The sequence below is a fragment of the Pteropus medius genome, unplaced genomic scaffold (assembly GCF_902729225.1).
Source record: "Pteropus medius unplaced genomic scaffold, Ma_sr-lr_union100, whole genome shotgun sequence".
Lineage (NCBI taxonomy): Eukaryota > Metazoa > Chordata > Mammalia > Chiroptera > Pteropodidae > Pteropus > Pteropus medius.
This window is the reverse complement of record NW_024355205.1, coordinates 13278197-13295648: the sequence shown is the minus strand read 5'-3', so window position 1 is coordinate 13295648 and position 17452 is coordinate 13278197. Positions and strand designations below refer to the sequence as shown.

Genomic DNA, 17452 nt, shown 5'->3' with positions numbered 1-17452 from the left:
TTAAGAATTGTATTTCATACCAGTAGAGAGGTGATGTTATCTGAAAATTAAAAAGTGGGACAGTTTTCTTGCTCCTGAATTAGGTCTTCCATGGTGTGAACTAATAAAATTAAGTCAAGATATATATATATATAATTTTGGTAACATGTCACAGTAATGAACAATGTTCAGCAAGATGTATTAATAGAGAAAAACAATTTAACATTTCCTACTGGCTTTAGGGATAACCCACTCTCACTCATCTCACTGGCTCCTCCTCCTCTTACCTGTCTCTAAATACTAATGTGCTCAATCTTTGGTCCTCTTCTCTCTATATCCTTACTTTCTTAGTGATTTCATTCAGTGCCATGGCACCATCTGTACACCAGTGACTCCGAAATTTATATCTCTATTCCCTACCTCTCTCCTGAGCCCTCGCCTTGTTTATTCTATTATTTACTCTCTATCCATGCTCAGGTGTCTAAGAAGCATTTAAACTTAAAAAACAGTACTCTTGATTTGTGGACCTCCTCTAAACTTCTTCCTTCCATGTCTTCTATCTCATTCACCCAGGATAAAAACCTAGAATAATATGCTTCCTCCCCTCATTCCCTCAAGCCCACATCGTTATGGCCAAGTCTTTACATGATTTGGCTCCTGCTTATCTATCTCTCTGTCCTCCTCTCCTGTGATTCTGCCTACCTCATGTTGACTTAGTTCAATGGCCTTGTGGCAGTTCCCTTTACATGCCAGTCAGTCCCACCTCAGAACCCTTGCACTTGCTTGTCCTATAGTCATTCCTCTACTCTACTTCCAGAATTCTCTATTCCCTTACCCTGCATTAGTTTTCCGACAGCATATATCATTGGCTGACTATTTTTAAAATATATTTGTATTTTTCTGTCTTGTTCACAATTGTATCATCAGCTTCTAGAAAAGTACTTGGCACACAGTAAGCACTCAAAAATATTTGTTGGATAAATGAAACTGTGATACAATGCCTTAATAAAATAGTTTCACTGTACTATGCAATTGCAAAATGTCTGACATATTTATTTATGAATACTAATGTGGCCTAGATTTTTATATAAAAATTTAAAATTATTCATGATGTTCTCCTTTCTTAATTTAAGATTTAAAACATATATGAGCAAAATAAATAGTACAATGAAGCACAATATTTACTGTTACCAAATGAAGAAAAAGAATATTAAAAAGGGTCAGTAAACTTAAAATTAACATACCTTTTTGAGACTCACAATCTTGAATTCAAACTGTCTACCATCAGCTACTGAACATGTAAATATTTATTCCTTAGCACTAAGCTTTGTTATTATTGTGACAATAACTATTTGTTCCATCAATTGAGTATGACAACTTTATATACATGACAACTTTCATTCTTTCATTATTTCATAATTAGGACAAATTAGGAAGCTCATAATTCTTTCATATAAAGTTAACATATTAATAAGTGAGAAAATGAAAAGTTAATTTATGAAACTTTTACAGTGTTAAATTTTATGGAAATTTGACATAGAAGATTATAAAAATGTACTCACTTTTTTCATCAGCTTTGTCTTTTATTGCTATGGTATCATTACTCAGAGACACAGTCTGTGCATTCAGAATATCTGTTCTCATTCCAGGAAATTTTGGAGAAGAAATGAAGCGCCCTTCATAAGAATATAAATAGATACCACCGCCATCTACAAGAAGAAAATGTCTAAAAAATAAAGAATAAAAATATATGCTCAAATAAGAGTTTACTATATTCCCACATTAGGGAATATATTATCCTTTGCAAAAAGCTAAATCTTACAAGTAAAATAATAAGTACATAAATATGTACAGAATAAAATATATAAACAACCTGAAATGTCAACACTGGTTGTTTTGGTTTGTTTCTAGGTCTTTGTTTTTTGATGGAGGTAGGAAAAAAATGAAAATGCCCATAATCACCACACTATATAGTAAAATTTTGACTTCTTTTACACTATATTTGCAATTTATTTCCTTTCTTAAAGAAGCATCTCTATACAAAAGCAATAAGAAAATCTTATAATTTACAATTCAGTGATTTTAATGTCTGATGCTATTTGTTTCATGAAACAGTATTAATATATATTTCACAATTAAAGATTATGCTAAAGACAAAGATTAAATACTGGTTAAAGTCCAAAACAGTGAAAATGACTCAAAAATTAACATCATGGCCAGGATTTATTAAAATAAAATGTTTTGACTTTAAAATAATATGGTTACTATCAGTAAATGTATTCATATCTAAAACACTTTTATTTATAGCAGGAACTAGGATTCACTTGCTGTGTTGACAGCTATATTCAAGGCATAGGGTTCTGTGTAGCTAATTTTTTGTTAAGTCAAAATGTAATATTTAATGGCTGTTATTTTTTTCTTTGAAAATTTATAAACATAGCAAAAACAATTTAAATACAGAGAAAGCAAAAGATCTCTTGCAATCCTATCTCCATAAAGATAATATATGACAAAGTATAAATATACCATAACTTTACTAAGTTAACTCATTCCTAATGGACTTTTAGTTCAAATTATTTACTGTTTTAAAGAATGTCTAGAGTCTATACACTTCGCTGTACATCAACCTTATTTCTTTAGTACCACTTCTAGAAATGAAATGACTAGATCAAAGGCCTTATGCTTTTAAAATTTAATATATATTGTTAAACTGCCTTCGAAAGGTTATATTAATTTATACTCATACTATTGCTATATTGGAGTGCCTGTTTCCTCAATGCTGAATACATTATCACTCTTTAAAATCTTATGTTCGAGGTTTTAATATCCTTGATTCATAACTATTTCTTGATTCAAGAATTGCTAATTGCTCTTTTTTGTTATGGAAACAAATAGGAAATAAATAACAACAAAAAAAACAATGAAAAGTTAGTATATAACGAATACCTAATATATACACTTAAATTAAGTCAATACTTGAGTATTAGTTTGTAGTTTATTAAACTGAAGAATTTGGCTCTTACACATGTGCGTGAAAAAAATATTTGCTAATGTTGAAAGAATGATAGATTCTTTCTCAGTCTCAGTACTAAAAGCATTCTGTCTTCTAAATGAGACATGATAGTTTTTAACCTCTTTGTGAGTAAACACTGTGTTTCAAGGGGCGAACGTATCTAAATGTACAAATAAGACTAGCAATAGCAATAAGTAAAATACTCTCTAATTACTTAATAATTTATTCCATTAACATATGCCTTTCCTAAGATAAAGCATTCAATAAATATGTATTTGTAAATAATGTAGAAATAAATAAATTTATTTGGAATTGTTTGAGTAAAAGTTTCAGAAATATGGTTTTTCTAGTTTTTAAATTTTATTGTTTATTGGAGTGACATTGGTTAATAAAATTATATCAGAGTAATGACATGAGAAAATGAGAGTGAAACAGGCAAATTACTATGAAATAGTTATTAAATTTATTTTATTGCTATAAAAAATTTAAAAAGGGACAAATTCTTCAACTAACTATAGACTAATACTCAAGTACTGACTTAATTTGGTATTCATTATATACTAACTTTCCATTTTTTTGTTTATTTCCTATTTGTTTTCACAGCAAAAAAGAGCAATTACCAATTCTTGAGTCAAGAAAAAGTTGTGAATCAAGGATATCAAAATCTTAAACATAAGATTTTAAAAAGTGACAATGTGTTCAGTTCAAGTGTACAATTCTATAATACATCATCTGTATATTATATTGTGTGATTGCCACCCAAAGTCAAGTCCTCTTCCATCACCATAATCTCTGGCCAATACCAAAATGAGTAATATGGTTTTTTAGATAGCTGACAAAGATGCCTTTTTGTTTTAAAAATTTATGTTTTAAAAATTAATCTTGGCTAATGCAGAGTCTGATACCCATTTCAATAAGCAAATGCACCATAAAGCAATTAATTATATTTTAATTTCATTAAACAGATGATATAAAATTTGACACAATTATTTTCTTGATCACTCAGAGTCATCAATGATCATACTTTTCAGTAACTAGTTAACTGATAGCTTTGATACACGAGAATCTGTTGGTGTCTCAGAATAATTATGCCACTCAGCTACACGGTTCTGTGCTTTAAGTTTTCTCTCTGCTCCCTTGCCAGGCAGTCACTTTTCTTCCTGTCATTGTGCCAGGCTGTAACAGCCTACCAGCACCATTCCCCTCTGGTTTGCTATTTATAAAAGGCTGTGGGCTAGAAAACCTGATAACAAACACAATATTAAGAGCTGCCTAGGTGGTGAGTAAAGAGATGAGGAATAAAATATATGATTTTAGTGCAAAGATTTTCATTGGTAGCTATTTTAGGTAATTGTCTATTGTCTTTTCATACTTTATTCCAAGTTTTATGGGGTTGTAGCTTTCTAAGTTTGACTAGTGATTCAGTAGAGTATCACTGTTCTTGATAGGCTGATTGATAGTTTTCATGGAAAAATGTGGATTCCTGAGTAATAGCTATTCCATCCTTACTCCAGTTAATGGGCCTGGAATTGCATAGTCCTGTATCCACTGAAGGTCTTGGTAGAGAATATTATTTTTCAAACTTCAGGTCACAGTCCAATAGTGGCTCATAAAATCAATGAGTCTCAAACAGTATTTAAAAACAAAAATAGAACAGAATAGAAAATAGAGAGACCATGAGGTCAAACTATTTCATAGTAATTTGCCTATTTCACTATCATTTTCTCATGTCATTACTCTGATATGTACTTGTAATGAGTTTATTCTCATCATTTTTAGTAAATTAATAACTTTTAAACCTGTTTTAATTTCTAATATAGTAAATGGTAATATATATAATCTATATATAACTCTCAGTATCTTTTTAAGAATGTAAGACAATTCTGAGAACAAAGTTTCAGAACCACTGATCTAAGAGTTTATTCTCTTGCTTTTTTTCTTTTAAAATAAATAGTAGAAACAGATTGATTCCAAATGACTAATGTAGCATTCTGTAAATGGCATGCTTTAAAGAGTGCTTTACCAAGATTTGAAATATGATAAACAAATTACCTTTCTGCCTGCAAAATTAAACTAACAGTTCCTTCTTTGAGATCAAATATAAGTGGTGTATTCCAGTTCTTCGTACTAAAAGACAAATAAAATGAATATTTATTAACATTTAAAATACTAAATACATTTAATAATGACAGGTACTCATTTTAAATAAAGTGTCTTCAGTTTCACAGTAACTTTGTATATATTTCTATTACAGCAGTTGACTTATTGTTCTGAAATTATTCACTTAATTTCTGTATCCCTCACTAGAATGCAGAGACTCTGTGTCCCTAGTACCTAGCACAGAGAAAGCATTAAATAAAAGTTTATTATAGGTATCGCAAAAAATGGATTGAGGAATCCTAAGTAGAAGTCCAAGTTCTGTTATTTATTAGCTCTGATTTGGGCAAGTCACCTAAGTTTCTCATCTGAAAAATAATCATAGAATGGCATAGAGAAAAGAGGATGGGTTTTTGGCTAGACAGATCAGGGTTAGAAATCTAGTTTCACCACCTGTCGGCAATATGATCTTAATAAGCTTAATCCACTAAGCATCAGTTTCCTTATTTGTAAAATAGAGATTATGACAATTTACAAAAGTGTTATGTTACACAGCAGTTATTGAACAAACAGAAACTATAAAAACAATAACATGAGAAACATAATTATGTTTCCTATAGGTATCCCAATGCTACTGTTGGCTAAATGAAAAGATGTCTGTGCAGCATTCTGTAAACTGTAAAATTCTATATAAATGTAAGCTATGACCATACTTACTGAATGAATGAATAAATGAACAAAAAACTCCTTTGGTTTTTAAAGTGTAGTATGATTCAAAGATAGGGATGAGAAGAGAGAAAATTTACAAACTTACTGAATGGATGAATAAATGAACAAATAATCAGTTGTTTCACAGTTTAAAATGTTTTATTACTCCTATATATTCTGAATCTCTCTTAATTACTTTCATAGAGGCAATGCTTTAAAATTCATATTCAGATCCAGAAGATGGGGAAAAGGGAAGGCTGCAGTGAGTAGACACAATGGTGGCAAATTAATCTTGGCTAATGCAGAGTCTGATACCCATTTCAATAAGCGAATGCACCATAAAGCAAAACAATGAGTAAACTGCTACTAATAATTGGTAAATCTGGAGTTCACAAGTATGATAAAGATATGTGCATTTGTATTTTAGAAAAAAAATCACGACATGCCTCATTTATGAAGTCATTAGAATTAACCTTCATTCTTTGTCAAGAGAGCTGTTAAGAACAGTAGATTATATGAGGTTTTTTCTAATATCCCCTCACAAAATGTCTGAGATTTCTGACAACTGAGATTTTATATATGTGTATATATACATATATATACATATGCCAAGGAAATATAAACTCCTTAAACCATAATGTTGAATCATAAAGAGTATTTTCTATATAATTACTGGAGAAGTCAAGTGAAAATTTAATATAGACTTGCTTATATATTATCTTTTTTTTCTGAAACTTTTCTTTTCCAGAACTTCTCATGTAAACTAGTATATTGCTTGCAATTTGGTTTTAAAAATTATATTTTTATTACTAAAAAGGGGCAACAGTTATTAAAAACTTGGATTCAAATACCAGCTCTTTCTTTGATAAAGAAGTTAAGTAATTAGACCTATGCCAAGTTACTTACTTACTCTCTGTGTCCTTTCATTTCTTTATCTTGTAAAATGGGAAAAATAATAATAGTACCCAACACACAGAGTAAATTAGATCATGAACATAAAAAATAGTATAATGGTGCTCAATAAAAGATAGCTGTTATTATATAAAATACTAACAGGGTTTTTAATTTAACGAAATATGTTTTGGTGATGATAGGTACTATTCATTCTCACTACTGCTCCCTGGTATGTCATTTTAACAAATATTTTTCACCCTAATAAATGTCTTGACAAGAGAAGGGAGGCAAGATTAAATCAGAAAAGAAATGATCTTCTATTTTGCCACATATTAACTGGTAAGTTAATAGAAAAAGTGGACTGACCAAAAAAAAAAACCAAAAACTTCTAAACTTTTGGTAATTATTTTAAAAAGGAACCTCTTTAATACAAGTTAACATCTAACAATACTAATCCTATAGATCCAACATTACATCCTTGCCGCTATAACAAAGTAGAAAAAATCCCTCATTTAGAGCCGCTCTACCTTTTTCAAACAAACCCTAAACTGAAGAGAGATTCTCTATTTTCCTCAACCCCATGAAAACTAATTATTCAAATATCTATATGCACTAAGTGACTGGGATATTTTTTCACATTTTATAATCCCTTGTACATATCTCAAGTGTTTATCTTGCTTGACTTTTCTCAAATTCTTCCTGTTGCTCCTTCTCTTTCTTGTCAGAAAAAAAAAATCACATAAAACTGAACTGCTTATTTCTTTATCCTCCCTCCTATGCTTCTCCTATTTCATTACTCCAGACCTGGCTGTTATCCCAAACTGAAGATTCTGATTAGCAGCAAATTTACACATAGTGGCTGAGAAATTTTAATATGTAGTTGTAGCAATTGTTAATTAAATTGGATACCTTTGTGTTGTGTATTACTAGGCTTTAGGATACCAAGACGACACTATTCTTCATGTTTTTCAATTCATTTATTCATCCAAAAATACTTTTTTTATTTATTAAGTAGCTACTACATGTTGGGCATTGTGCTAGGTACTGGGCATCCAGTGGTGAATAAGATACATATAGCCTCTAGCCTCAATTTTATATTCAATGATTAGATTGTGGTATAATAATGGTATAAATACAAGCACAAAATGCAAAAAGAAATAACATCCTTAACTATTGACAACCCTCGAGAGTGTCACAGTGATTACCTGAGTTTTCTGGATAGTTGAGAAGCCAACTGGTGGTATGCTAGAGCCAGCTGGTACCGATTATTATATTTTTAGGCATTTTGAAAGCCAACTGTTAAATAAAGCTATTATTCAAAATTATATAAACTTATAATTAAGCACATTATATTTAAAAATATAATACTCAAAACTTATAAGTTCCAGATTATTTTATTACATTTTACTATTATCTATGCACTAGAGATTATTTACATCTACTGTATCTATATAGTGGAAATATTATACAATGGTTTGCTATTGGGCATCTCTCCTCAATTCTGCTTTCAGTGACACCACATTGGTAGTTTGAAATCAGCCAAAGTAGTATTTACATCATAGAAATCAGCAAACAATGCAAATCAAATTTTTTTGTTTTCAGAAAGTCAGCCGTTCAACATTTATTAGTGCATACTGAGTTATCGTTTTAAAAATACCAAGTATGTTGTCAAAGTTTTAGGTGCAAGTTTCTTGGATGTATTGAATCATTCCCTACTTCCTAATACAGAGTATACTGAATATATTTTCTTTCATAATTTCTGGACAACTCTGGATTATCAAAATGAACATCTATGATTACCTTGGGCTATAATGTTAAGCCTAAACATCTCCTTGTGTCCTTACTGATTATCTTTCAGACTACTGTCAGGCTGCTAGCTGTCCCCTCTCTCAGTGGTTAAAAAATTCCTTTTCCCATCATTTATCAGCTCTTCCTTATCTTCTTTGGGCTTTGTAATCAATTTACACTAAATTCCTCAGAACTGTGAGTATAGTAAGAGTAAACACTATCTCAGAGAAGGTATTTTCTACTGTAAAAGTGATTACTAACCTTTGATAACACAAACTTTATATTAGGTCTATTTTCACTGCTTATAGCTCATTTTTTTAAACCACTTCTTGTTTGGGATTAAGTTCAGGATAACTGAGATTTTGAGAAAGTGTAAACTAAACCATGTTGATATGAAAACTTGAAAATAAATCCCTCATCACAGACAAAACTCTGGATTTATAAGAAATGTAAGATGCTTACGAGAACACATAACACTGAAGAGACGTTGAAACAACTAAGTGTGCATAGTTCAAAGATGCTTTAATGACTCTATCACGGAATTCCAGTAAATCCACTGCATCATTAAGAACATTACGAACCTAAACAAGGAAAAATGAAATACCAACAAACAACATTAAAGCATATCAAACTTTTAATCAGAAGTTAGCAACATTTTGATAAAACAATTCAATGTTCTCTTGATTGCTCAATTATATAAAAAGGAATTCAGTAGGAACTAGGCATTAGATTACAAATATATTTGTGTATAAAAATCAACCAACAAAAAGTACAGAGAGAAAACTTCTTACAAATAAGTAGAAAAAGACCTATAGAGGTTTCTAACTTGCAAGCCAATCTGAATGGAACGATAAGGTGAAAAATGCTTTACCACTGAGATATAGTCAAAGGGGTGTGGCTTGTAGGAGTTGGAAAGAGACTACTACATAATTTCTGCCCCAAACAGTGAGAATATATCTTTTTAGGGTTAGGTTTTACTCTAAAATTTAAGTTCTACAAAAAGAGATATAATAATTTAAAAAATCAAAATAGAGTAGGAGGTATTAGTAAAGAAAGCAATTGCAGAGTGAAGAAACCAAGCTACACAGAAGGGGAGAAAGTATTTCTATATGTAAAAACACAGAGATAGTATACAAGAAAGCTAAGTACCAACTAACAAAAGAAGATTTGCCTTTGATGGCCAAAATTGTTATAAATGTTTATAACAGAATGAAGTCTGCAAAGATTTTAACACTTGGTAATATCAGCCAAAAATCTCAAAGTTTATGAACAATCTTCAAAAAAATCAGAAAAAATGTTGAGCAAATTAAACTTCTCTAATCTCTGGCCAATACCAAAATGGGTAAGATATTATAGTACAAGCTGAAAAATAGAGAAAACGAGATCAACTGTATCTGGACATTAGTATTTCTTTAAATTCTCCTCAAAATATGACCATCTTTCTGAATACAGTATAATGTATTAATGTATACTACTACATTAATGTTAATGTAATGTAACAGTATACTATTAATGAAGAATGAAAGGGTATGGAAGGAAAGATAAGAAGATAAAGTCAAAATTCTCATGAATACTGTTTAAAGTACTTCTACCTATAAGGCATATTATATTTTTATTATCTGCTCCTCAACTCCCATCCCTACCAAAGGATTATCACCATGACAAGAGATAGCAAAATTACGTATATGTATATTCCTTGACCCAACAACCTTACTTCTATCCCAAAGATAAACAAACAAAACTATGAAATAACATATTCACCGACTATTACTATACACAGCACTAATGGTAAGAGCAAATAGCTCAAATGTCTGTCAATACTGGATAGGCTGAATAAACTATGGTACGTTAACACAGTGAAAACTACACAGCTGTTCAAGGAATAGGGAAGATGTATGGAGTAATCTCCAGGATATCTTGTAAAGCAAAAATGCAAGATGCAAAACTGTGTGTATAGTATGATACCTTTTATCCAATAAAAGGAAGGATATGAAGATATATGGATTTGTTTATATTAAAAAAAAAAACAAGAAACCTAAAACAGTATTCAGTAACATATTATTAGAATACTATTGATTTGTTATTTGAAACTATAACACACACACAGCATCATTAATGTCTTCAGGAACCAAAATTTTCTTTTAAAAAACCAGAGCTTCAAATAAAAAACCAAGAATAAGACTCACAACAAAGACAAAAAAAAAAAAAAAATCTCAATGAGCATGCTAGTAAATCAACTCATTATTTGAAAACCAGTAAATAAAGAAAAATAATTCAAAATTTGTCTCACCTCAGGGCAACCAAATGGTTGATGAGGCAAAGTCTTTGATAAAAGAATTTAAGCTAATAAATGCAGAATAAATGATAGAATTATAAGATTAACATTTTACAACTCCCAGTGAAACATGGTTCTCAACAAGTATCATCAATGGCTGATAAAAATATTAAGTTAAAAGCCTAATAGGAAACTATATGATAGATCAATCAGACTGACAACACCTGAATACACTGATCAACACTGGCATCACTAAAAGAGAGAGGAGCAGACATAAGTGTCTCCTGATGTGACACAATATAAAGTGCACAGCATCACCTACAAAGTATTCTTTATACTTATCAAGGCTCTAAGCTAAGAACCAGTCTACAGGAAATACAGGGGTTAGATAAACATGTTAAGTATAATCATGCCACAGGGATGCAGAAAGGAAAATGTGGGAAATTCAACAGAACAAATGACCTGGTTTCTTAAACAAGTAAACAAATAAGGAAGGGGAATTGCTTCAGATTTAAAAAAGAATAAAGAGACAAATTAACTAAATGCAACATGGGACTTTGTTTCCTAATACAAACTATAACAATATATATCTTAATAAATAAATTAAATAATTGGAGAAATGGGACCTGTTACTGTAGGAAGACATTTAGGAGACAACTGGAGAAATGTGAAATGTTACTATGGTTATGTTAAAATAAAAATAGTTCTTATCTTTTAAACATTTTTAAAAAGTCTTTTAAAAAAAAGAATGATGCCAGGACTAGTGGTAAAGAAAAAGACAATGTTCACTTCACTCTTCAATGAGTGGAGGAAATGAATGCAAAAAATGAGAGTGGTCTGATGGAACATGCTTCGAAAGAGCTGGAGTTCTTTAGGGAACAAGTTATTGTGGTCTGGAATCAGCAATGAGGGGTAAGGAAGACACCTACCCGACCTCCAGACCCAGTAATACTAGCATAAAGAAGAAAAACGCTTTTACTTGAGAAGGCTGGAGGAGAAATATTGGCCTCAGGAATCAGCCAGTGTTTACTTAGGAAAAAAATGTGAAGAGTGCTTTCAGTGAATAGGCTGAGCTTTGCTGACAAGGTCGCAGATGTGTGCTGCAGGTGTGTACTGCACAACTCTAGGGCTAAGCGAATGGCCCCTTAGCACTGAGCAAGCCATGACCGTAAGTGATGACCCTGTAAGTCTCTCTTCAAATCCTAGAACTTTTAAAATTTTCTTTCATGAAGGCGAGAAAAGAGCTACCCCTCAGACCCCCATGCTCTGATTTCAAACAGAGACCTGGATCAGCCCACTTGTCTCACTCCAAGAACTTGTCAGTTCCATTAGCCACCAGGAGCCACTCTCTTCATCGCCTTTGCCTGCCTGCTTCTGGGCCTGGAGTCAAGTGGGTCAAAGACTTCACTCCACACTCTGCATTTATGTTCCATTTCTGGTCCACAGAGATGTTTATCTTGTTTTTGAGTCCATATAAGTCTTTTTAAAAAATATTTTTCATATATTATTGATGTCTTTGGAGCCAAAGGTATATCTATTCCTTCCAAGTGTGAACTTATGACACCATCTTCACCAGAAGTCTGAACTCCCAGAGACTTTTTAAAAGGTCCAAAATGCCATCCTCTCCTAGAAACATTTTAAAGCTAATGGAATGAAATAAAAGTTTTTAAAGGAAGTTATATGGTAGTTTCTTTGTAGCAACATGATATCCAGTGAAACAAACTGGCTCTTATTACAGGTTTGGGAAAATATATATAATATTTAGAAATTCATTTATATAGGCCTTTGCTATTTTTCAAATTATAAACACATTTCTTAAAATTCATATTTGCCTAAAACGTCACGTGGGGGAATTCTCTTTTTTGTGAACCTGGAACACTAGAACCAAACAGGAATAAAACATTCCAGCTATAATAACAAAACTAAAAATACTCTGATAATTGCTGTTATAATTTCAAAACCATAGTGAACCCCATATCAGAAATGTCCTGTGCTGAATTTTAAATTGCACCCATTACTCTGTTCAACTCAGAGCAGCTCCAGGATTAACCTCCTGATACTTGAATCACCTAATACTTTCACCTAACCACAATATTTAGACTCCTCAGACTAACATAAGTTTAAAAATTCTGTTTCAACATTTCAAAATCTCATGTAATCTTATAGATAGCTGTAACTATAGCAATAGCTACCATTTATTTTTGTTTTACATACATTATCTTATTTAATCCTCAAAATAAAATGACCAAGTGACCTTCGGCAACTATTAAAAGCCCAAACTGTGCCCTATACTTAATTAAGAGTGGTAGGAAAGAGGTAAGCTTGAAACCTGAGAAATGCTTCATTTCCTCCACCTGTACCCTCTCCCTTCCAGGCACCTCCCTCCTAACAAAGACATCAATTATCCCAGAATTATCTCCTGGGATCCAGCCTGGAGACAAGGAGCAGATTAAGAAACCCTTCTCCAGGTTTTTGAGTCACACAAAAGCTGAGAAACAGGGACACAGTAGGGCAATGAAGTGTATTGCCAGGTAGCTACTGCCAGGTCAAAGTCTGGATTCAAGAATTATGACTCAGCATGATCTCTGGCTTCTGAGTTAAGAAAACATAAATCAACCAATAGCCTACTAAGCTTCTAAGAAAACTGTAAAACTCTAAACCATGCAAACAAAAAGTTGTAATAGTTCAGTCCCTATGGCAGTCCATGATCCCACCTCATAACAAAATTAAGTGGGCTACTTCCACTTCTAGGTATTTATCCAAAGAAAACAAAAACACTAATTCAAATACCCAAGATATGGAAGCAACCTAGGTGTCCACTGATATGTGAATGGGTAAAGAAGATGTAGTATATATATGCAATGAAATATTACTCAGCAATAAAAAAGAATGAAATCTTGCCATTTCTGACAACATGGATAGACCTGGGGGATATTATGCTAAGTGAAATCAGTCAGAGAAAGACAAATACCACTGGATTTCAGTTACACGTGGAATCTAAACGAAACAAAACAAATGAACAAACAAAACAAAACAGAAACAGACCCACAGATATAGAAAACAAGCTGATGGTTACCAAAAGGGAAGGGCAGGGGAAGGATACGTAAAATAAAAGAATTTGCTCAATGAGGGGATGGATTATTAGGATTCTCTGAATATTGTTGTAAAGGTTGTCTGAATTTAAAATTAATTAATTAATTAATTGATTAATTAGTCCCCAATTGCTTCAGCTGGTAGCACAGGTGCTTCCATTAGGGGCTGAAAAAAAATTAAGTGGGTCCTAAAATGTAGAGTCCCCAAAAAGGGAATCCTCCCAAGTGGGAGACTGTCAAAGAAAAGCAAACTAGAGTTGCCAAATTAGCCAAGCAACTAACTCTATTGCTAAGAAAAAGAGTTCTCAGGTTCTCAGGATTTTAGCTTTGGACCTGGTAATCGTTGTGTGCTGTTCTCCCTTCTTCCATTTTCCCAACTGCTTTCATTGAAGCTGTTCTGTTTTCCCTTCATCATTGCAAATGGGAAAATGGAGAGGGTAAGGAGAATAATTAAAATTCAGATTTATTTATAGTTTTCCAGACCAGAGATTTGGGGCTGGATGGAATAACTGGATGAATCTAGGTTATCTTCTTTTAGGGAGATGGGTTTATTTTCAGTTACATATGGAATAGCTGCATTAGTTAGTAGTGCATTTCTGAATTACACATATATGAATAAGGGGATGAATGTGTGGTTAGATAGCTTGTAAGGTGGCTCGTAATGATCCTCACCTCCTGGTAGTCACGTCCTTTTATAAGTCTCTCCATTTGTGTGTGGATTGGACCTAGTAGCTTACTTCTAGTGAATAGAATATGACAAAAGCAATGTCACTTCTGAGGGGGGACAATAGATATGGACATGAATGGGGCAGATTTGCTCATGGGTTAATGGTGTTGGGGCTGGGTAATGAGTACATGGAGATTCATTAATGGTGTTGGGGCTGGGTAATGAGTACATGGAGATTCATTATACTGTTCTGTCTACTTTTGTATATGTTTAAATTCTCCAGAATAAAAAGTTTTAAACATTTAAAAATCAGTAAACAGAACAAAGAAAAATTATAATGTACCTAAATATTATGTATCTGGTAACCATATTATTATCATATTTAAATAGACTTTTCCTAGAAATCACAAGATATATGCTTGCAAATTTTTATAGTATTTGTAATAACTTGAATTCTAAATACTGAAGATAGAGGCAACTGATACAGACAGAAGAAAGAGGAGGAAGACAGAGTTTCACTTTCTTTGGCACAGGATTTGCCATTAGCGCATTTGTCTTTGGCCCTTTCTCCTACCTTTTGTCAACTGACTATAAAAATATTCATTGAGTTCTTATTATATGCAAGACGCTGGGCGAGGCCCTATAGGAGAGATAAAGACGAGTGAAATATAGTACTGTGTAAAAGGCTTACGAGTGAATAGAGAACTCTCCCTCTGATGTTCTCTACCTGTAAAACACTTCTCCCCACCTTCCATTGTCACATCCTAACCTTCCTGTCTTAGTCTGCAAAGTACTGCACTCCAGAATTGCCTGTTTTTGTTCTTAACTCTCATTTTCCCACTTTAGCTTGCCTTAGATCACTCCTAAAAAAGAAAAAAAATTAATGAGGCTAAATAAACTCATACAATTATTAATAAATAAAATAAAGTACCCTGACTGTGACTTGCAGGTTGGGCCTGCCTTCGGGTCAGCTCCAGGAGTCTAACCTGTCATAGCTTCCTCCCTCCTCCCTCAGCTGAACGCACACATTTCCTAAATGCTTCAAGCTTCACTATCTCTGCCTCAGCCCATAACTGCAGTAGCTATGGGTGCTCAGGCTCTATATTAGTAAAAGGTTCTTACTTTATGTCATGAAAAAAATCACTAATGGTAGAGTTAAAATATATCTATGTGACTGAATTTTTATAAACTTGATTTAAATATAATTAATGAAGATAATCCCAGAATTCATACAGTGAAATAATGTAAAAAGAAGCAGGTTTAATCAACCATTGACCATAATCATACCTGCATGGTCCTTCTTTTAGTTAATGTTACTTGAAAATTTTTCCACTCCCAACGTTGCTCCACCACGTGCGCAAAAACAACGTGTCCATTTCCACAGGCTCCAGCGATCTGAGTGCCATCAATTGACCATGCGATATTAAATATGCTGCCAGTGTTGGGCTTTTCTAAAGCATATGACCACTGGAAAGGAAAAAAAGAGAAAAATTGATTAAAAAAAATTTTTAAAGAAGTTTTAAATTGAGCATATTGTTAACATTAAGATAATTTTTTAAAAGAATGTGTCTTTATTTTAGAATTATTAATAAATATTTTTCTTAATAAAATTATGATGTACTGAACAAAAGATACAGAGGTCATTTTTAAAGTACACAATAGAATAACCTGAGATCTCTCAAGAACTGCAAAATACCCAAACCATTTCGATTCACCTTATTACTTTTAAGTAATAATTCTAAATGGGTGAATACGAAGATTCCGTAGGAAAAAACAAAGATATCTTACTATTGATTTTTAAGTATTTCTATAGTCCCTATATCTAAAAATCTCTGATCACAATATTTCAAGAATGTCACTAAAAATTGAAACTAAACACAATGTAACTAAATCACTGATATATACTTCAAATCACCATGTATAGGTAAATTGATCTTTTCTTTTTTTTTTTTTTTACAAAATGCAGTAAATATAACCTCTCCTAGAACCTATCTATCTTTGTGAAAATGTTATTCTAGAGATATCAGTAAGCATTAACTGGAACAAAGAGGTGTGTGTGTGTGTGTGTGTGTGTGTGTGTGTGTGAGAGAGAGAGAGAGAGAGAGAGAGAGAGAATAAGAGAGCGAGGAAAAAAATGCATTATACATGCATTTTCTTTCATTTTTCAGATGCAAATATGTATTTGCTATGTCAGTGCCCAGGGCAGACCACTCCAAAATACCTCACAATGGTATATTGATTATTTTGAATTAAAGTTACTTGAAAAGCAGCTAGTGCAAGAAGGGCACACTGACCCTCCTTTGTCTCCTTGAATGCAGGAAATAAATCTCCCCCTATAAAAGATGCCCTCCTTGCTCCAAGGGCACTGAGAGAGCCACCCTTATTGCCAGAGCTAAGGAATCCAGAGTCTAAAAGCCTGCTCTAACAAACCTTGTTATTTTTTACTAATTTACTACCCAAGCTTTCTTTCTGTTTAAATTCCTTTAATGAGCACCCAAACCTGTTTCTTATCCTGCCAATTCTTCAAAAATGTATTGTTTCTTTGACTAAAAAGTATTAAAAGCTGGCTGGTTTGATCATTTCTCTCAGTATCATTTATGATCTCCTGTGTAGATGTATTAGTTTCTTTCTCTTATTAATCCAGTCGTGTCAATTTTATTACTAGTCCAGATGTAAGAACTCAAGAGAGAGTAAAGTTGAGGGTGGGGGGCAGGGGTTCCCCCTCCTGACAACTAGAAGGATGATTTATTTGTCTAAATTTGTGTACATCCTCTCTCCATTCTTCCAACCCAATAGCTTATAGTCAAATTAAATCTTGATTTTTGTTGCTCTTCAATGGGGTATTTATTTTTGTTCTATATTTTCATTTTTTCAAAAATATTCATTATTAGCTATGGGTTCACTGACAAAAAATTTAGAGGAAATAGAAAAACTTCAGA

General features: G+C 32.5%; 1 protein-coding gene across 5 annotated transcripts in view; it reads right to left on the bottom strand.

The window, feature by feature from the left end:
- IFT80 (intraflagellar transport 80) overlaps window positions 1-17452 on the bottom strand; it is a 96334-nt gene that overhangs the window by 23827 nt on the left and 55055 nt on the right. For all 5 annotated transcript variants that reach the window (XM_039857634.1, XM_039857637.1, XM_039857636.1 and 2 more), the window contains 4 exons: window positions 15801-15980; window positions 8942-9060; window positions 5045-5119; window positions 1542-1705 (listed from right to left, as the gene is read on the bottom strand). In XM_039857634.1, the coding sequence (XP_039713568.1) occupies window positions 1542-1705; window positions 5045-5119; window positions 8942-9060; window positions 15801-15980 (538 nt within the window). The remainder of the gene's footprint in view (window positions 1-1541; window positions 1706-5044; window positions 5120-8941; window positions 9061-15800; window positions 15981-17452) is intronic.